The 21,700-nt window shown below is 35.2% G+C and overlaps 1 protein-coding gene across 2 annotated transcripts in view; it reads left to right on the top strand.

The window, feature by feature from the left end:
* The window catches only part of LOC120631249 (band 4.1-like protein 4), a 70,285-nt gene extending 53,185 nt beyond the window's left edge, over positions 1–17,100 (top strand). Inside the window, exons 6-21 of one of the 2 annotated variants that reach the window (XM_039900735.1) lie at positions 3,999–4,119; positions 5,275–5,362; positions 5,446–5,598; positions 7,405–7,559; positions 8,253–8,350; positions 9,147–9,225; positions 10,270–10,461; positions 11,276–11,425; positions 11,868–11,943; positions 12,050–12,135; positions 12,945–13,127; positions 13,765–13,902; positions 14,053–14,292; positions 14,611–14,881; positions 16,277–16,470; positions 16,816–16,893. In XM_039900735.1, the coding sequence (XP_039756669.1) occupies positions 3,999–4,119; positions 5,275–5,362; positions 5,446–5,598; positions 7,405–7,559; positions 8,253–8,350; positions 9,147–9,225; positions 10,270–10,461; positions 11,276–11,425; positions 11,868–11,943; positions 12,050–12,135; positions 12,945–13,127; positions 13,765–13,902; positions 14,053–14,292; positions 14,611–14,881; positions 16,277–16,470; positions 16,816–16,831 (2,240 nt within the window). In that variant the 3' untranslated portion in view covers positions 16,832–16,893. Of the gene's footprint in view, positions 1–3,998; positions 4,120–5,274; positions 5,363–5,445; positions 5,599–7,404; positions 7,560–8,252; positions 8,351–9,146; positions 9,226–10,269; positions 10,462–11,275; positions 11,426–11,867; positions 11,944–12,049; positions 12,136–12,944; positions 13,128–13,764; positions 13,903–14,052; positions 14,293–14,610; positions 14,882–16,276; positions 16,471–16,815 lie in introns of both variants that reach the window. The other variant, XM_039900742.1, reaches the window with a different exon arrangement.
* Positions 17,101–21,700: the final 4,600 nt, after the last annotated feature.

A 21,700-nucleotide genomic window follows, 5' to 3' on the forward strand; every position in this document is an offset into this window, starting at 1 on the left:
TGAAAATATAATATGGCTTGCCCAAAGGCTTTTTTTATGATAGCTTTTGACCGCGACTTCATCCGCCTTTAAATGATCCCAAAGGAATAAATCTTATTTGCCCGGGCTCTATGCAAAGCTAAGCCTCAGTTTAAGGGTAACAAGTTGTTTTTATTATGCGTAAACGGTACCCTGCTAAGCTTTTCCAAAATACAAAGTATCCTACATCTGTCTCCATGAAGCAAATGTATCCTGTTGCCAATTTATCAAGTTGATTCAAACATAGATAGCAAACAAACAAACAGACAGATCCACTTTAGCAATCGACATCGTCAACCACAAATGAACGTCACGAGGACCTACTACGGAATCACCTTACTTATTACACTTCTCATTCTCTACAAATGACCGGTATAAAGCGAGAGACCTAGTAACAGCACCAAAAAATAAGCAATTGCGCTGTGTTTTTCGATTGAAAAGTCCCGAGTTCGATCCCTCACGTTTGATAGCGAGTAATTTACCATCCGATTATAATGCCGCGTGGATAACGATTTATATATTTATATTTCATTATACTTCCATAAGTACCGGTAAGGGCATGGGCCCTTACAGGTAGGAGTACATGCGCTTCACGTGATAAATGTATGTACTACCATTTTCTCGTCCTATTCTTGTGATATGACAAGATAATAGGTAGACATCTAGTGACGTGTATCTTAGCTCTGCATTCCATTCCAAAGTTCCTGCAAATCTCGGACTGCATAGTGCATAAAGTCACTAATCAGGTGGGACCGCAGTCTAGGGCTACCGCAGTCGAATACAAGAGTGCCTAAGAGATTTTTTTCTGAGCATTACGCTAGCAAGAACGTTTGTTTCAATAGAAAACTACTGTCACTAAGTTATATTCTAGATGCTTACATTTTGTTTATATCAAACAAATGCAATTTCTCGGGTGCGATCGAACAATTTTATTTTCCTAAAACTTTGAGCATAAAAAGTTTTTTGGGAGGGTAAAGAAAGATACACTATTTGTCACTGCTCAAGGCTATCTATTCTGGACGGGTCTAACTAAAGTCGTTTTCTGTTTGGAAGTATCGTGACCGTAGACAATGGGCCGGCCTCGCAACAAGTTGGCTTAAGAAACACTCCTCGCATTAATCAACACGATGGGCAATCACCCAGACGGTTAGCTAAATAAGAGCAGGCGACCATGAACGGGATTATACTGAAGTACCGGTTTTGTTGAGCATGGAAGAAAACACTTAGAAAAATGTCCCCCTTCTAACGGATATCCTCTATTATTTTTCTATTTTTGTTACATGGGTATACTAATACATTAAAACATTTTCTACCTGATCTACCATTCATAGTAGGTTTATTGACCCTTCATAATATTCTTGATGTTGCTTTCTCGTAAAACTTCTACCAATTGCGATTAATCTGTTCTACAGCATAAAGACAAACTGCAATCGTTTGGAGCGTTTTAGTACTAAATAGTTTATTTTAAACAACGCATTATTTCTTATTACATACAACATTTCAGAATAATGCTTTTTTACATTGTTGCTGTATCAAACTTGTTACATGGCTTCCTAGTTGTTGGTTTTCTTTCTTACGCTAGCAGCGAATATAACTGGTTTTAGAACTTAATTATTCAAAACATTATCATCCTTTAAAACTACGTGAATCACCGAAAATGTCCACCAGCCTATAATAAATATATCACAATCTGCTAATGCAATTATTCGTCACATTAGTAAACGTGTTTCCAACACCAACATAACATGATCCTAAGATTTAATGCGCGTAAACATATATTTGGGAAGAGAGTTTACATTGCTTTGCCGTATGTCAACAGGCAGACAGTACTCAATTTACGCTTCCATGCATCATGATCTATACGCCTGTCCACTTACTCTAACACATCCTTCACACCTAAATAGTGACTGGAAACAGAATACAAATTACGGTGTTAATGGAAATTTTGATGGAAACCATCTGATGCAGCACTTTGATGTTATAAACGAACGTCACTCAATGTTTTTATGTAAAATAATAATATTCGTATCTACATGGCGTTTTTAGATTCAGATCAAGTTTTTAGTGAAGTGGCTAAGCATTTTTTGCCTCAACATAAACTGAACCTCAGTTACTCTTCCTATCAAAATCATTTACAAACTCTTACATTTATTAAGATTTTTCTCTTACATTATTTTAAGCGAAAAGTTGTTTTCTATAATATATGTATTTTAATATTGTATAGAGGAAAGATATATTTCATTGTTTGCTTTTTTATTGAAATCGCGGGAACCTTTTTTTTCTTGAGAAACAGCTAGTAGTGATGTCAACCCTTTTGTATGATACCTCTAAATTCTAAAGTGTTCGTTAAGGACAGAAGAGATTATATAACCAGGCCGTGATCAAATATGAAATTGAAGATAATATTAATATAATATTACAAATACACATTTTACAACCATTAAAAATACTTGACTACATGACAACTTTTAATGAAAGAAAGAAGTTTTCACTCAAGAACTACGTTTCTTTAAGTCAGAATTGTTACTCTTACGTTGGAAATATTACGAGTTATAAAAATAACATACAAAGTGACATGCGTGTGTTTTCCACGAGCGTACCAGATGTTGCGATTTCTGAGGGCAAAAAAGATATACGACGGGAAACGAGTGTCAGTTTCGCTCACTGGTCTAAGTTTTTTTCCGTTCCAAACATGGGAGAAGATACTATTAATTTTCTCTTCGCTTATTTTCTTAGATAATTGGTTTACCGACTATTCTGTAGTAGTTAGAAAATCAATCGACGGTCATTCGAAAATGCGTGAGCAAACTTTAAAATAAAATACAGTTTTTTTATTTTAAATATAGGTTTGCTTTATATCTGTTACTTGAATCAATTTACTTCTTAAATACTTTTAAAATGTACAGATTTTTTATCAGTTTCGGAAATAAAAACGCTGGCTCATAATCGTTAGATACATACTGCCTTCATATAACGAACGCTAGCAAAGATGTAGCTAGGAAATTGAGTAAACATAATAAACAAACTTATGTACGTTTACATAGAATAACGGCCTTTGTTTACCCATTAAGTTCTCTATTACAACTTGCGTTTACATATCGTTCTGCGTATTTATTTGGGACACGTATTCGCCCGCCTTAACCAAATTAATTACGATTTGTTAAAGACGGGGTCGGCATTATAATCAGACTGCTGAATACATATTACACGTATCTGAGAAATGTCTGTGGCATAATATTTTAATAGTATATTATCAGTAAGAGAAAATGTTATTATGTTTTAACAAATTTGTCAGTTAAACAAAAGGAATATGATTTTAGGTCGAACTAATTTAAACCTAATTTGGATTTTGAAATCATTGTTTTATTTGGTATTTCAATAAATGAATAAGTGAAATGTAAAATAAATTTTATATTTCAACGTAATAGATAGTGATTTTACTATTATAGCTTAGGTTACATACATAAATATATACACACTTATTTTTCCGACATATTTTTTATGATGCCGGCCAAAAATTGCATTTTGTACACTCAGAATTTTTGGAAAATTTTCGTATGTAAACCATTGTTTTAATATGTTACTTAGCATGCTCACTGAGATCAACAAACTTGGAATAAAGAAAATGCATCTTTGTTCTTGGCCAATATTTTGCATAATAAATTTGCTGAAGTAACTGACAATTTGAGAAATAGGTTACCAAAAGACCTGGTGCTTTCTAAGTTTACTGGTTTGTGTGTACAATAAATGGTTGCAATCGCAAATTTTATATGACTAGCGGTTAAAAAACTATGTTGTTCTATGTTTGTCATCGACTTTCACATAGTTACGCCTGTTTATAATGAACATTTCCGTGAGAGTGGCATTATTGGTCATTATTATAAGAAACTTCGACCTAGTCTTCAAATCTAGTGGTTCCGTTAAGAGAGAAAACCTATCGCCCTTTTTATATTATAATCTTTGTTTCATGCTTTACATAGCGGAACTGGGTGACTATGATCCTCGCCGTCATATGCCAGGGTACGTGTCTGAGTTCAGACTGCTGGCGCATCAGACACCGGAACTGGAAGCGAGGGCGGCTGATATTCACAGAACACTGACGTGAGTCTTGTTTTGCTTAAAATCGATCTTCCGTTCAAGCTATGGGTAAACTTCCGATTGGGGTATATTTTGAATAACTGCGAAAGCGTGGTGTTGTTGTGTGTAATGTGTAAGTTTGTCTAAGTTTCTCTTCACGTGCTTTTTTATATAATATAATGATTGATTCTGATCCTAAATTGTTACTAGTTATTTATAGAACTAGTTATTACCTAAGCTTATAAAATAAAAGAAATAATAAAATTATTTCTTTTTTGGTTAAATACCTACAGTATAAAGTAATACAGTATTTATACAGTTGAATTTTTATGTACACTTAACAATGGACATAACTTAATATATTTATCGTTACTGCCTGACCTCTAACTCCCACATCTCACATCTCTAAGAAATCCAAGAATTAAAACTCTACTGTCATCTTTTTTAACACGCTTTTATTTAAAAGATAACATTTAAATCGCAGTTACGTTACACGGGCGAACGCCCACGGCGCCACAGCTCTCGCCTAATTGAATAAATTTTTAACTATGCAAAGATGCAGTCTGTGACCGTTGCCGTTGACTCGTCACAAAGCCTTCAATTACATGCAAATTATGTGTACGTCCCTTCTTAACGCCAAGTGAGCCGTCGCCGACGCTCGTACCCTTAGCGCTCCTCGCTTTAGCGGAATTATTCGCAGTTAGTCATTCTGAATTCTGCTGCCTAATAAAATTAAGGATTAGGTATAATCATCTTAAGTTAAAGGTTTTGAGTACTTAGACAGAGATCTGTCAAGCATGCTTAGCTCAGGCTTAACTTTAGAGTAAAGACAAATTTGCTAATTATGAAACTTCAAGACGGACTAAGCGCGAGCTTTGCAAAGCCTATGCCCACAAAAAAGTAATATAAAAGAAAATTAAATCAAAAATAGATTTAAGTTCTTTTATAAAAGTTTAATTACAGCTTAACATTTAGGAACAACTAAGATAATTCACGTGAGTTCAGTCGAGATTTACATAGAATTTAAGCAGATATGCAAGATCTTTACGTCTATAAATTCCGAATCAATAATTATGCTAACCATAAGCTATAGCCCGTATTAATAAACTGAGATCGAGTTAGTTAGCACTACATAGCCTAGAAATCCTTTAACACAGGCCAATTTTCTCTATTTTACAGAGGTATATCACCAGCGCAAGCTGAGCTCAGCTACTTAGACAAAGTTAAATGGCTCGACATGTACGGCGTCGATCTGCATCCTGTCTTGGTAAGCTTTTGAAAATGGTCGCTTGTTTACAATGAACACTTTGTTATATTGTAAAATAAACAGAAGCGATTTATTTAATGCAGGGCGAAGACAGCGTGGAATACTTCTTGGGACTAGCGCCAAGTGGCCTGTTGCTTCTACGTGGAAAACATACAGTCGCGACCTATTATTGGCCGCGCGTCTCGAAGCTTTACTACAAAGGAAGATACTTTATGATCCGAGTTGCTGATAAAAACGTAAGTTATTTTTACACAATGAATTAGCAAATCTGAACCATCATTTTTTTTTTAATTTTCTATAATATTTGCATGAGCTCTATATCATATTTTACGCTATAAAAGCTTCGATATACTCGTAAAAGGTATACCCCACTCCTCTCATTTGATATACTTGAATCTAGTCACCATACTTTAAAATGGTCATCCTATTCCTAAGTATAATTCAACATGGAAATTAAAATCATTGGTTTTCGGATTCCCCTCATCATTTGTGCTGGATTGGATTAGGTTGTTATGACCAGTCAATAATCAATACGCTTTAAAACGTCTATATCTCTTTATTGTATTTGACTAAAAACTTGAGATTTTCACAAGAATGAGAGACCAGCATTGTCATTATTTTTACACTTGAAACGTAGTATCTAAACCCGATATTTAGAGAAATGGTGGTGGCACAGACATACAACGTAGTGAGTCATTTTAGGATACCGTTTTTTTTCGTAGTTCAATAAATATTTAATTTACAATACCGCACAGTTTTGTCTATCACGAATAATACATTGTATACAGACAAAACTGTGTGGTATTTTTAATTATATATTTGTAATTGTATGTAATCATAGTACGTAGATATTCGTAATGAAAGCGCTTCAATCTAAGTATCTCAGTATTCCATTTATATAAAAAGTTAGAAAACGGAAAAGGTGGAAATCGGACGAAACACTTGACCCCGTTTTCTGGTAAGGATTGCCTCAACCGATAAGAAATTCTTTGAATAGTTGTGTGAGATGGAGTCCGTCTTGCATCGCTTTCTTAAAAGACATTCGTAGACAGCAATTACAGATAAGCCTCGTGGAACTGAGCCGTCATATTTACCGCTTTCTGGGCGCATGCTGATAACACTAGCTACCGCTCGCAGCCTGGAGATACCGCGGTACTTGCGCGCCTTTGATGTATCTTAAAAATAGGGGAGGGGTCCCGAAATTGCCTTAAAATACATTCTTCATGCAAAATGAGCACTGATCAAAGGAGACGCCGGAAAATTGCTTTTCTTATTATTGTACACGCAAGCCCGAAGCAAATGAGTTGAGATGTTATGTTTTTTTCCCCGATAGTAATTAGAGATATGTATATTAATATCCAGTAGGTATTTTGAGATACGTTGTTACTTGGGCGAATATTTTTTGGAGATGATTGAGCATCGTTGAGTTATATAAACAAAAAAAATAATGAATGGCACTTAGTTCAACTCTTTATTTTAAACAACCATTTCTTTTAAGTTTTTTTTATTACGTTAAATCGCGTTATTTTCTTTGAGAAATGACGCTTAATTATAGATACCAAATATTAGACCATTTAGGGTGAAGCTTGAATAGTTAAACTTATTAAATAAAAATAACCTGTCGATACTCGATAATCTAATATATTATTGTAACTAAAATTTTAATATGATAAAGTAAGAATTACTTATTATAAAAAAAAGAAACAGATATCAAATTACATAGTTCTAGGAGAATGATATAAGAGCCAAACTCATTTACGTAGCTACGTGATTTTCGCGCATTCGAAATAGATCCACAGTAGGTTATATTAGTTTTCTATTCATTAGTTTGGCTTTTAGTTGAGCGTTTTCTGTGGGAACGTTAAGCCCCTGGAAGGGTTTTATGAAATTCTCACAAGTGGAGTAAAATGAACAACGAAATGTAACTTTAATTAGTGGAAGCATTACCAGACGCAAAGTTTTGAACTGACTACGAATTGAATTAAGTGAGTTAAAGAGCTTGTGAATAAGTTTTGTGGTTTAGCCCTTGATATTTGTTTCAGAACGACACTTCTACTTATGGTTTCGAGTCGCCGACGAGGGCCGCCTGCCGTCACTTGTGGCGTTGCTGCTCTGATCACCATACATTCTTTCGCTTACAACAGACCTCTCCAGCTGCAGCTGATATTTTTGCATTAGGTTCAAGAATAAGAAACAGGTAGAAATCCTCAAACTGGTGGTGTTAAGCATTAAGCCCAACTTTTGAATAGTCTTTGTACGTTTGTGCAACAAAAAGAAAGCCAAGTTATCTGCGGACTGAACTTAAACAAAAAAAAGTTACATCGTTCGCCTAGTGAAAGTGTAGGAAATATTTTCGTTTTCTGTAAAACTTAAAATGTATTTGATTTTTTACAAAAAACTAAAAGTAAAGGTCTTGAAGCCTCTGTCGCGTGTAGTTGCAATATAGCAAAAACATCATCATTGAGCTAAATCAGCAAAGGAATGGGTGACGTGCATTGGAGGTACAATTTTAGCTTGTTTAACTCACCTCCATACTTAACTCGTAAAAGATGTTAAACCTTATAAGTTCAATGATCCAATCCGCATTAGAACATCTTGGTGAGTCTACGCTCTATATAACAGAGAGAAGCCCATCCCCAATCATAGTTGGTAGTTGATGATGCTGAGTATTAAGTATAACTAGCAAGCAAGCAAGCAATTAACACACACGACTAACTTACACGACTAAATTAGTTAATTACGTAATATTCTATTAAAATAAATTATCATTTCTAGAAGAACTAGGTTACACCTAAACGTATCAATTGCACCCACATGCCGCAGAAACAAAATTAGAAAAACTATTGTAGGATTTTAAACGTTTTGTATAAAATGTACGTTTTGTCTCCAGCGGCCGGAACTCCCGCCCGCGACCTCCACCTGCCTTCACACGGACGCCCTCTCGGCGTATCGCCCGTCCACACACATCCTACTCTTCATTACACGACGGTATTTTTTTATTATTTTTCACTCAACACTTGCTTTACGATGTCTTTTTATTTCTTCCACTACAAGTTAAGTGAGATAACAGGGTTAACCTTAAATTGGTGGTTAGTTATTACACAGTTAACAATAGTTATTATATAGCATACTATTCCTGTAAGGGAACTGGCAGTAATATAAAACCTATAATTACCCCTAATAGGTTTCTACCCAACATAGCAACAGGATGCCAAATTGCTTGGAACGTCATTCTCTAACTAGCCACGATCGAAGCGTCCCATCAAAGCAGGCCTGAGATAATCAAAAATAATAAATTCCTAAATTGCTCCTGCCGATTATCGAACGCGGGCCTTCATATAAATATTATATTGATATAGTAACCTGGAACGAGGTTACATTTGCGTACGATACACATAAGTAAATTAATCGCAGTAACGTTCATACTAAATGTCACTCTATACAAAAAAGATACATAATTTTCTTTTTGCAATAACAAGGGAAGGTTTTAATTTAAAAAGTTGGTATGCATTTGTCCCCTGGAGTCTCTCAAAGAACTGAAGATATTTTGACGGAGGTCCTATTTGTCTTTGTTTCGCGTTCCGAGTTTTATATTATGTCGCAATGAAAATTCCAACATGGTGGAAATGAACGAATTAAAAAAGTAAAAAGCTTGTTCTTTATTTATATACATGGTTTTTTGTTCTACTGTAAATTAATAGAGTACAAATTTATATTAATTATAAATATGTAATCCAAATATTTATGATTTATTCAAGTTACCCTTAAATATTTTTTGTCACAGTGCCAAAGTTAGAAGACTTGAGAATAAAAGACTGCCCTCCTGAAATGAAACAACCTACCTCAGTACACCGACCTAATTCGTAAGTAGGACTTTGCTTTTTGTCACGCTTGTAAAGTCCCATTCGTGTTTATTTCTGTAATGATTTTTCACTACAAGAAACCGCAAAATTTCACTCATTTTCGCATTGTTGATAAAGCGGTTATTGTTCGCAAATTTGCTGAAAGTTTTACATACAGTAAAGTAACATACTTTACTCACTAATGATAAGAATAAGAATTTTTAATTTAATAATATTTTTGTCTATTACTTTAAATAATTATTATTTAATAAGTTTGGGGGATAACATAAATTGAGTGGTCATTATTATTACTTTAAATAATATTGTTTGAATATTGCAAAAAAGCAATCTAAGTAGAGCGAATTAACACGATTATACTACCATTATACTTTCAGAATATTCGGCTTCATGCAATAGTACCATGAATCTTAATGTGAAGCAGAGGATAATATGTACAAATATATGTCAAAAAGTTTGAATATTTATTAGATTCTGACTATTTATCGTAGTAGTATAAAAACAAAAACGAGAAAACTTATTGCACTTAACTTGGAGCACTCGGATAACATATTGTTGCGCCCTACGTAATTGAAAAATGTTTTGACCTATAGATCTCGTAACAATAAGTCTCACGTAAATTTGTAAAGTCAACATCAGCCCCTTAGGATGCTCCAAAATCGAAGCAGAACGTGCTTTGAGAGTGTCTTTCGTCAATAATAACATGAAAATAACTGAGCATTACAGCATTTAGATCTTTAAAAACAGAATGGAAATGACATCGATATAAATCTAATGAAAACGTTGGAAAAAGACTAAACAATAAACAATTTAAAATACCGAAAATTACAACTAACAATTTATAATACACTAAAACCTATAATTCAAATTAAGCCTCAGCTCTTAATCTAATTAAATAAAGATTTAGTAAATTTAGCATAGGTACCTACTGCGCAATGCAAAATAGTTTAATGTAAACAACAGATCTTCGTGACGTGATATTAAAAATGACAGCAACGATTTTATTTCAAATAAAATTCAAGCTAAAAGGTAACTCATTTCTGGTAGGATAAGTGGGGAAGCGGGTACATGCGAGCCACCCGTCGGGCCCGGAGGATCACCTCGGTCGACGCGATCGGCTCCCACGCGTCGCGGCCTTTACTCCGCGTCACCTACTGCAAATAGACCGCCGCCTGTGCCACGACACCGATCCGCCTCTGTGGATTCGCAGAGTTCAAACGATTCCCGATCAAATCGCAAGTAAGAAATGAAGTATAAAAGTCAATATTAAATAAACTGCAACGGTTTATTTGAATGAGGTATTTTGTGGATATATGAGGCAGATGTAATGTTTGGCTTGTTCTGTTCCATTGATATATTTTGGGTACTGACTTTTTATAGAAATCTTGAAACTACAATAACATTAATACATATCTCTTTCCCATTGAATCTTTTTGTTGATAATCATTTTTGGTATAGCTTGAGTAAGTATTTATGTCAACAGGATTGTATTTTTACTTGAAAGATAAACTAATACACTAAAAATATTTAAAATGTGAATCAAGAAAAACTAATTAAATTCGAAAACAAGCTTATGATATTTTATTTACTAAATTAATTTAGTAGCACAAACTTTTTTACTGTAAAGAACTGTAATAAAAACATGTCATTTAGACATGTTTGTAATGTAAAATAATTAATATTATGTACTTATTTATGAGTTTTAGATTAAATATTAATAAAGTGCATGGAACAAATATAGATTTCAGGTATAAATTAATTAAATTAATCAAAATTGCAAATTATACATACTTCTATACATAAAATGATATATAAAGACATAAAGCCCATGAAGCTAAGTCTTGTGACTTAATAAAATTTTTACTATTTATTTCTGACGGTGAAAGATGAGCTTCAGATAATGATTCAGTCTCATATGGTATACATTGCCTGTAAAGGTTGATACCTTTTTTTGATACGTTTGTCTTTACTTTCTTCCTGTATCAACATAACTCCTATTTTGATACCGCTGTCAAATTCAAAATTAAAAGATTTGGTTTTTTTTGATTGAAAGGCACAGGCATCGCTCAAGGCGGCAGCAGTCGGATGCGGAGAGTGAACTGTCTCGGGGATCAGGCCGTTCAGGTCGTCGGCATCGACGTCACCGCTCAAGACACAAGCACGAGTCCGGATCAGAGAAAGACGACTCACAACCTGACACTAAGTTAGTTTGTAAAAATTTTGAATTACTATGTATCTAGAATTTTAATTTTTTACCTTGACAAAATGCACTTCAAACTTCAATTTAGTAAAAGTTTGCTTTGACACAAAACCTTTTTGAGACCATTAAGAAACAAGCGTTGTCGTTCTAAAATCCGGCATTGTTCAACGATTTTCATTTTAAATAAATTATTCTGACCCAGCTTATGCTACTTATTACATAAATATGACTATGGTTTTCTTTTTTCAAGCAAATTTTAATTGACTGGCAAACTATCCTAACAGATCGATGTAACCAAAACTAAATTAGAAATGAAATAAATGTAATTTAACTTCTACAGACTTAATAAAAGTTTTTCCATTTGTCCAAAGGGGTAACTAAAACGAAACTTAATTGATATCGGGCACGGAATTAATATCTTTCGGTAATGACTTAAATATTTCAGGGAGTACGAGTTAGTCGATTCCGAGTCACAATGGAAGGAGGTATTAAGGCAAACGTCGGCTGGCGGGGGAGTGCAAGTAAGTGCTTCCATTGAATAAAGTAAATATAGTGGCTTTGCGTGTTCTTACTTCTCTAAAATAAGGACTTTATTTTTCTTTGTAACAACATGATTTTGTAATGCAGGTAGCGAATGTCCGTCGCTCGCAAATGGAACCAGAGACTGGAACTCATCGGTCTTCCCATAGACCCCGAAGGCATAAAAAACATCGGTATACTTTTGTTTATATTTTTCGCAAACTCTATCTTAATTTTTATTCCCAAAACAAACACAAGTTTTCCGTTGTATTTGACCGTTTGTCAGGAATAAATGTCAAACCTTCACTATTATTAATGGTTTTATGCGAAGGTCACACCAAGTCATCCGATCTGCGTTCTTAGCGTCTTTTAAGTTTGCGTCCTGCGTAGGACCAATTACAAGTCAAACATGAACGCCACCGCAGATGCGGGCTCGATGTCGTGGTCTGGCCTTGCTTTTAATGAACACACTTCGTAATTAATTATTTAGAGTAAACCAAGAAGAAATTGTTTTACATTAGTTCGTGAACATCTTGCCTAAATCTTGAACCTTCAACGTGGATAGTGAAATCAATTTTCGAAAGTTTTATTAACTCGCTCCAATAATTAGGGTCTTAACCATTAACCATTTAGGTATCATACCTACTAACCTGGACCTACCAATGCATACATTTAAAAAATGTGTAAAAACACATCTAATAACAAAAGGTTATTTTGATGAATTTCTTAATGACAAGGTAGAATGGAAGCAACCAGCTTCGCTGTCATCTCCCGCAAGATAGTAAAATGATTGTATATGTAGATGTTGGAAAAGAGCAACTTCTGAGTTTCATGCCAGCTTTTCTCGGCAGAATTTGCTTTCCGAAGTGGTAGAGTCACTGCTAACAGACATATTTGACGTGTCAAAAGTGCTTATAATTAGTAATAAAGTAGGCCGACTTCAATAAAAATAATTTGAATTTATTATTTTAACAATTAAACTGAAACTATATCCTGTCATCAGGTCACGTTCACGTTCACCGAACGAAAAGAAGTGGCTGCCGACTGAACTAAAGCAACACCTCGAATTCTCTTTAGTCGATACTACAGGAATGACAGAGGAACAGCTTAAAGAAATACCGTATACCGTCGTGCAAACCAGCCACGCTCGGCATACCAAACTCAGGACGTCATCAAAACATAGACAGTACGTGACTTGAAGTTATTATTTGGCTATTTACTTTTTATTCTACGAATACGAAAAAATTTGATTCACTTCAAAGCTTGACATAATTTTGATCGATGTTTTCTGAATGATCTAAGCTTAATTTTTCCTTTTTTTACTTTGCAATTGTGCGTTACAAAGTCAATATCTTCTCAAGATGTCCTTGTATTTTAAAGGTTGTTCATGTTATTAACACCGTATAGATTTGTTTGGTTACCTTGCTTAGTAGTTAATTAAACTTAAATAATGTTAACGCAGCGGTGGTAGCCTAATGGTCAGGACTTTGGCTTCACTTTCGGGGGCCGAGTTCGAATCCCAGCACGCATCTCTAAATTATTCTCTAAGTTATGTGCCTTTTAAGCAATTAAGATATCACTCGCTTCAACTGTGAAGGAAAACATCGTGAGGAAACCAGCATGCCTGAAAGTGTTCCATAATGTTTTGAAAGGCGTGTGGATACAACCTATCCACACTGGACCGGCGTGGTAGACTATGGCCGAAACCCTTCTCATTGTGGCTCATGCCTTGTAGTAGGCCGGTTATGGGTTGATATGATGAAAGAATGGTCATGAACAAAGTTATACCTGCTATTATTCAAACTTATTTGTTTTTAACTTAGGAATGATCACGGATCACTTGCTAGGCGAGAAAAGAGCTCCTCATCGCACAAAAGTGACCATGAAAACCACAATCAAGGATCTGTCAGATCGAACTCAAGCATTCTCAGCACGCACCGAATCATTGAAAAACATGGAAGGTATGATGAAGATGATTAAATACTGACTGATCATTTAATGTGTGATATTTGCATGACAACAATTAAAAATTTAGTTTCCACATTTTAATATTGTATCAGTTTGGATTTTGTAAATTCAATACATTTACATATTTTATGATCGTCTTTTAGGCGGGTTTACCCGAGTTTCGACGAAACCGTCGGGAGAACAGGCGACGATTTCCTCACAAACAATGGATATAAAACCACAGTGACACCGGCGTTACACAACAACAACCCTTACAGTCCCGTGACAAATAGTAACAGTAACAGTTCAAGTGGGGAACTGATATCGGGCAGCGCAAGAGTCTCGCATGAGCATACAGATTCTGGGTTAGGTGCTGATCAGGATTACGCCTATTCTTCCGAGAGGTAACCAACCTTCATCATTTTATAAAATTTTATTGAGTAGTGTTTTTTACGGTACATAAAAAGTCATGAATATCACCTAATCGGCAACGAATATACTCGTACAGAGTTCATTAGTAATATTTTAAAAATTCTATGGTCTCTTTAAAGATAAATCCAATGGAAGATAACTATTTATTACAAAGCTACTTTATTTTCTTTGTAGATTAAAAAACTTTGACAAATATAATTGCCTTCTTGATACAATGTAACTTGACGCTAGGTTATGTTCTACATTCATTCGGTGGTTTCTGAGTCTTGACTGTGACACGTTATTATCAGGTCGAGTGACAGCGCGAAGTGCGGCGCAGGCGGTTCGCAAGTGCCAGTGAGTAGGCAGTGGAGGGCGGGCGGGGGCACGGGTTGTGGCGCGGGGGGCGCGGCAGGGCTGACGCGGCGGCCGCCCGCAGTCCCAGGCCGCCGGATAACCGCATCAGGGTCGCAACGCTCACTGCTCTCAGTCGCCAGCGACAGTGCGACGTCGCGTCGCCCGCGCGACCTCGCGCCTCGCTGCTACTACCCGGGTCCCGCGGACGGTGGCTTTTCCCTTTTCGTGAGTGGGCGCTTTGCTTCCTAACATACTTCCGCGATCCAACTGCTCTTGTAATTTTGAAGGTCCAAACGATGCCAGCAAAATTAATGATAAAAGTCATCACATTTGATGGTCTTGCACATTCCTATATATTTCCCAAACATTTAAAAAATATATTGGAATTGTCAGTAAGTACCTAATATCCATATTTGCCGTGAATAACGTCTTAATTTAATAAGAAACATTCGGTGTCACATGTCCCCTTTCTCTATCTCATACATATAATTTAAAACTGGCTCTATTGTGCGGTAGCCGTGCATTTAAAACGTCGATGATTTTTTTGCTTTGGTGTTTATTTTTCTAACATATTTGGTTTGGGCCGTCAATTACAAGGGTTGTTAGAATAATCTGCAGCTGAAATTTCAGAGACGCTAAAGATTTAACTTGTACAGGCTAATCGGAATATAGTTTCTTTGCAGTAAGCCTTGAAAAAAATATAAACGATAGCACTATTTCAAATAAATATTTCAAAGAAACCAACTTTGAAAGATTCATAATATAAAAGACGTTTGGCAGCTAATACCTAATGAAATTACTATAGTTATTTTCTTTACGGTTCAGCACATACGAGTATACGCCGATGGCATTATTTCTTATACATTTCGTTTCTCATTACAATAGATTTCGATCGTTATCGAATTATTGTACGTTATAACTTCTTAATCGGCCTCTTAGCTTTCGTATTACAACTAGTACTGAAAAATAAAGAAAATATGGGTTTTGTTTAATGTTGTACCAACACCTTTAAAATGCAAAAAACTGCACATAACTCAGTGCATACTGCATAAATTGTTTTTATCGTTACAAAAATATCATAATATGTGCATAAATTATGATTACTTTAATCGCTAAAACCATGTTGTCGTAAGTATATCCTACTTATCGAGTAAGTCGCACGAACAGTCGAATTATTGTTTAGGCACGTCACCTCCCGCTGCGGTGTTTAAATGGTTGTAGTTCTTCTTCTGCATACAAACTGTGCTTAGAAAGGGCTTTCCAACTACGTATTTTGAAGTCAAAATTTATATAATTAATTTCTAAACCTAGAGACGGAAGCAAAAATTATTGGAATGGCTGTAACTATTATTGTAATAAATTAGTATACATATTATATAATATTTATTCCTATTACCTCTATACCTTTCTTTGTAAACTTTCACTTGAAAACTGAGATTGATAATAGTTATTGGTGAATTTATCTTAAATACAAAAGGGATCATTATCGATCACTGCTTCTTTAAAGTTTACCCTTTTTACTGGTTCTAAACATTATATGTAACTTGTATACTGGTTTAAAGTATATTGTGAGGTGTGCACTGGTAGTTTGATGAGCGTATATGTGATTGGGATACACAGAGACATGCTAGCAACAACAACATAATGGTCGGCGAGAGCGGATCGCTGGCGCGGCGGTACGCGCGACCTACGCGGGAGTCGCGCGACTACAACGCGAACGTGGCCCGCACGCACGCGCGACTTGCGCACCACGCTCACTTGCGACACGACAACACCCTCGACATTATTCTAAAACCTCTCATAGAAAGCACGCAGTAAGTAAAAGTCGCACCGAGGTTTCAGCAATTTGTGTCGCAACAAGTAGCGGAATGATGTAGCTGCACGCATTGGTTTGTTACCCCCTCCCGGTTGCTCGTGGAGGCACGTTTTTTGTTTTGTTTGTGTTTGTGTGTGCATGCGTTTTTGGGTAGCGGTTGCGGTAGAATAATTATATTATTAACTAACACTAACTATTTGACTAACTATCATTATTTGTTTTATTTATTCCGTGTTAATTTGTGTGATTAATTTTATGTATTGTAATTAATATGTTGTTTTATAAAAATAAATCTCGTCGGTAACTTAATACAGGTGTTTCATATATCATTTTCCGGGTACAGGTTACAGAGCAACTGAATACAGCGAGAACCCCTTCCAGTAGCGGGGATTCCGTGTTTCACACTAGTAACATCGGTAAACCTCCGGGGGCGGCTGAGATGAGCACCGAGCTATAAAACAAGCTATTCTTCTAGAAAATTGCTCTCGACGCTAACCACTATAATAAAGTTACTATCTCTTTACATTACACCGTTTATTTAAAGCAAAGTACCTACTAAAGTGTAGAGTTGAAATAGTTACTATAAAATGTACAAAAAAGATCCTATGCACTGGCATACTTGCACCAATACGAGTATAATCAATATTAGTAATTTGTAAACAGCTGCATTCAAGATAACTGATAGCAATTAATTGTACATAATGTGTAAATATTAATTAGTTTATTATTTAATTACATCAGCATAAGCTGTCTTTAAACCTTATAAAGCACTTTTTGTACAAAAACGATCGCAAGGTAATAAAAAAGAGAGGGCCATTAAGGTCACCAAATTACTGTCATAAATATTATATGAGCTTTTTGTTTTTCTTTTACCAAATATTTTCCGAATTGGCGATGAAGCCTTGGGCTTAAATCCAGACGTTAAACTTTTTAAAAGAAATGCTAAGTAATTTATTTTCCTAAGTAGCTTTGACCAATCTTTTTTTTTATAATTTTATTTGTTCGTGCTAAAAGTGCTCATGCACGCCAGAACGGTTTTTGGGTATACCAAATAGTTTTTTTATTTACCATGATTATAATAATTAGCATTCGCAGAATGGTAATATCTACTTATCCAGTTAATTTAGCATTTATGACCAGGCCTTAAATTTCAATACAGATTGAGATGATTTCCCTATAGGTCGATTAATTCTTATAGGTTCTGAGGACGGGTATTACTAGATTTATTTTTCTTTACGAATAATAATATAAATTTCATAAGATAGTACATAGCATGTATAAAAGTTGTTATGTAGTTTAGGGTTAAAAATAACATTTAATACTCATTGTACATGACATAAATAATCTCTTGAAATAAATAAATTTAATTGACTAAATTAAATTATTTTTAAGACTGCGAAGAACGCGATTACGATTCACGTTCGGCTGAATTAATTTATAACAAAGCAACGGTTTAAAGTTGTGTAATTTATACATTAAATTCTTTTGAGGAAAATGGCCGTTTAATTTTCTAAATCGGCCGATTGCAAATTTGTTACGTATATGCCTATGTAGATTAAGTATGTGACGATTCCTTTGTGATCGGGCTAAAAGTTAATGTTTTTCAGAAATATTGTATACACTATTTTTAACATATACTTATATCGTAAGACAAAGAAATATGAAAGTCGGTCAATTTATACATTGTAAAGACTGATGAATGCATTTTTCCAAGCTCTACAATAACCCGATAATTTATAACTATTTGCAACACATGTATTTTTTCAGAATTATTCTTCTTGTTCATAATAAAAAAAAAAATTAAAACCGTTTATTATTTTCATCCTTTAAAGAAAGTCCAGATGAACTAGAAATTATTTTGCCGTCCTCGGGGACATGAGGTGCGAGTTTTCAATTTTTAAAAAGAAATATTTAACTTGACAGCTATTTATACAAACAAGACCTCGTAATAATGAAAATAGACAGTAGACGACGAAAAACAAAAGTTTTTTCTATATTTTACCATATATCAATTAAATAATACAGTACTTGCGAGAGTTTGAGTCTCGTATAAAATAAAGTCGTTTTCCGCGTCTGTCTGTTTATCCGCAAACTTCTCCTAAACAACTTAACGGATTTTTATGCAGTTTTCATCGTCGTTTAGAAAATTTTTACAGACAGAAAGTCCAAGTTTTTCTGAAAATTAATATCGGCATTAAGTTTACTTATTTTGAACTGATAGTAAAATACTATAACAGTATGAAAGCTGAACGGAAATGTTTGTATTATGAAATGATCTATTTCGAAGAATCAAATTGAAAATTTGAATTCTAATATGTTTTATTTATGTGGACCTATCACAGACACTTATGAATAAATAAATGTTACCATTATTGTGAGGATGGTTATAGCTTCATTTATAAACTTAATACTAAAGCTACGAGGATTCAGAATTCGCCCTGGATTAAGAGGCCCACAACAAACTCAGCCGGAGCGTTTTTATTTTATAACTACCTCACAGTCAAATTAATATTTAGCTACTAAGTTGATGTAATCATCGTTATCGTCCTATTTCTTATCGAATCCGTTTACAAGTATTAAATGTTATACCAATATCTAAGTGAGTATCGGGCGCCCAACAAAGGAATGTAGCTGCGGTATTAATTAAGTTACTCTGTCTCAGATATCGAATCTGAGGGAGCGCCATTTTCACTAATGAGGGTGAGCTGGTAGCGCAAGGGGAAAACTTGCCTTTACCTAGGTGCGGTTTATACAGAATATAGCTATTGCCCGCGATCTCACTCAATTCAGGTTTTAAAAATCTCCCACCAACTACCCCTACCTATTGACGACCTACATGGCGTAGCGATGAACTCTGTGGTCTTAATTTTGAGGACCCGGGTTCGATTCCCGGCGGGGGCAATTTGGGAATTATAGTTAGGAATTTTCTCTCGTTTGGGAGGCTTCGGCCGTGGCTCGTTATCACCCTACCGACAAATAGTGCCGCTTAGCGATTTTGCGCTCTGGTACGATGTCGAGTAGAAACTATTTAGTGGTATTCGTTTCATATAACTGCCATAATACCTAACAGGTTAGCTCGCTAGCGTCTTAGACTGGACCATCACTGGATCACCACCAGATGAGATTGAAGACAAGGGCTAACTTGCACTGGAATAAAAAAAAAGGTCTTTAAAAAACTTTTACCGGACTACGAGCTAGTTTCCAGAATGCAAGCTCTTTATGCTAAATTTCGTTGCGATTGATTTTACTACACTATTAAATCAGTCGACAGGGGACCGTGGGACTTCTGAGATTAAAATCCTGCTTGTGCCAAATTTCATCAAGATTGGTCAAGCAGTTTAGCAAAACATAGACCACAAACAAACAGACATACTTTCTGTATGCGACATGTGGTGAGGACTGAGGACATACTACTATCCTAATAATACTCTACTAACCTGGTATCCCCACTAATATTATAAATGCGAAAGAGGGTTTGTCGGTTTTTCCTTAATTTATGCCACAAAATCATACAACGTTGGAATTTTGTACCAGGGAGATAGTCAAAAGAGAGGTCGGTAAACCTAGATAGGTATCTATGATTAGATCGACTGCGAAATCCCACTTTTACAAATTAATGACCCTCGTACCTACTTATATTTCAATGCGAGAACGATAAACGACCATAATATCGCCAATATGAATTCGTATATTGCACAGATAGACACGTTTTTGCGCTCGCAACGCTACCCATTAGCAACATGCAAATTGCATGCCTGCTACATGCATAATGCCGGCGAATAAAACCACCTTTACTGAATAAACGTCGCTCGTACCCAGTTTGTCGGTGCCGGCAAAACGACCAAATAAGGTGCGAGCTTGTCTGCCGATGTCCAACGTCCGACGAAGGGTGAAAACTCATTACTAGTGTCCAATGAAAGGGTTCCCGGGCGTGTATGATTACACGTTAATTGAAAGGCGTAAAATCAGAGAGCGACGAAACAAAGCTACGTACCTACCTTAAAATGGGAAAGTGAAATTACATTTTGATCCCTCGTATATCGGTTTATGGTCAGCCATATTGAAACTGTGTTCGTAAACAAAGCGATTAAATGGAAACGCCTTTTTCAGTAAATACCTATTAATTTTAGCTATTGTTGGTATCTGGTATAATTTCGTTAACCGCAATTTAAATAACAAAACCAATTATTGTTTTATGTTTTTTTTCCAACGTAAGAATAAGGGCTGTGCTTGTATTTCTTTTTTTCTTTTGATGAATCGTGTAGAATATCAGTAAGTTGTTCCGTGGACAAAATTAGACACAAATATATTCAGTTCACACCACTGCAAAAGCAGTTTATAAAATTAAAAATAAGTGAATGAAAAACTAACTATTACGATATTACTTAGCAGTAATATGTGGCACTAGTTGTTCATTGCGGTTTCACTCGCATCAACTAAGGATCGCAGCGTCAACATAGCCTACCGAGCGCATAGCTTACACTCATATACCTTACGTTATTGAACGTTCGGACATAAAGGCAAACAGACAATAATTCCAAGAATTCCATGTTTACTTTTATTGCTTATTTCTTAAGTCTCCCAGTTTTTTTAAGTCTTCAATATTCAGAGACGGCTAGTCTACCATTTTATTGTATGTATAGATTTTAATTTCTCTGGAACTAACGTTATGGTGTTTTAATAGTAAGTGTTTCTCTTTTAACAAAATTTAAGTTTCTTGGACACCCTTATGAGTAATAGCATTACAACTTTCAGCAACAGGCTCCCAACTAGTAATAAATAAGGTCTGATATTAGGACTCCTCTGTCCATGGATCTTCATTAAGTGCTCGGTCCATTGCCACTTCAGCTTTGCAACTAGTTAAAATACCTCCTTCATTTAATTGCATTCAGTTACTCCAAACGTAGGGCTCAATTGCGCTCTGAATGTCTTTGTGCTTTCTTATCTAGTTTATAATTAAAAAAATGATCTAGAGTCGTGTATCGTAACTGGCAACACTTACTGTTCAAACACTAGGTACTGAGGTACTTAAACTCGTAACTATAATGTAATTATAACGCTAAGTGCTTGTCGCTATGTCTTTAGTTAAGTGTATCTTAGCCTGTATTCCTAAATAAGCTATTTAATAATAAATATGTCCAATATCCAATGCATTTTCGCATATTGCAAGTTAATTCAATTATTTATACCTAAAATTTTCACAACAAACATGTCAATGGATTTCAATT

This window comes from Pararge aegeria, chromosome 2 (genome assembly GCF_905163445.1).
Source record: "Pararge aegeria chromosome 2, ilParAegt1.1, whole genome shotgun sequence".
Classification (NCBI taxonomy): domain Eukaryota; kingdom Metazoa; phylum Arthropoda; class Insecta; order Lepidoptera; family Nymphalidae; genus Pararge; species Pararge aegeria.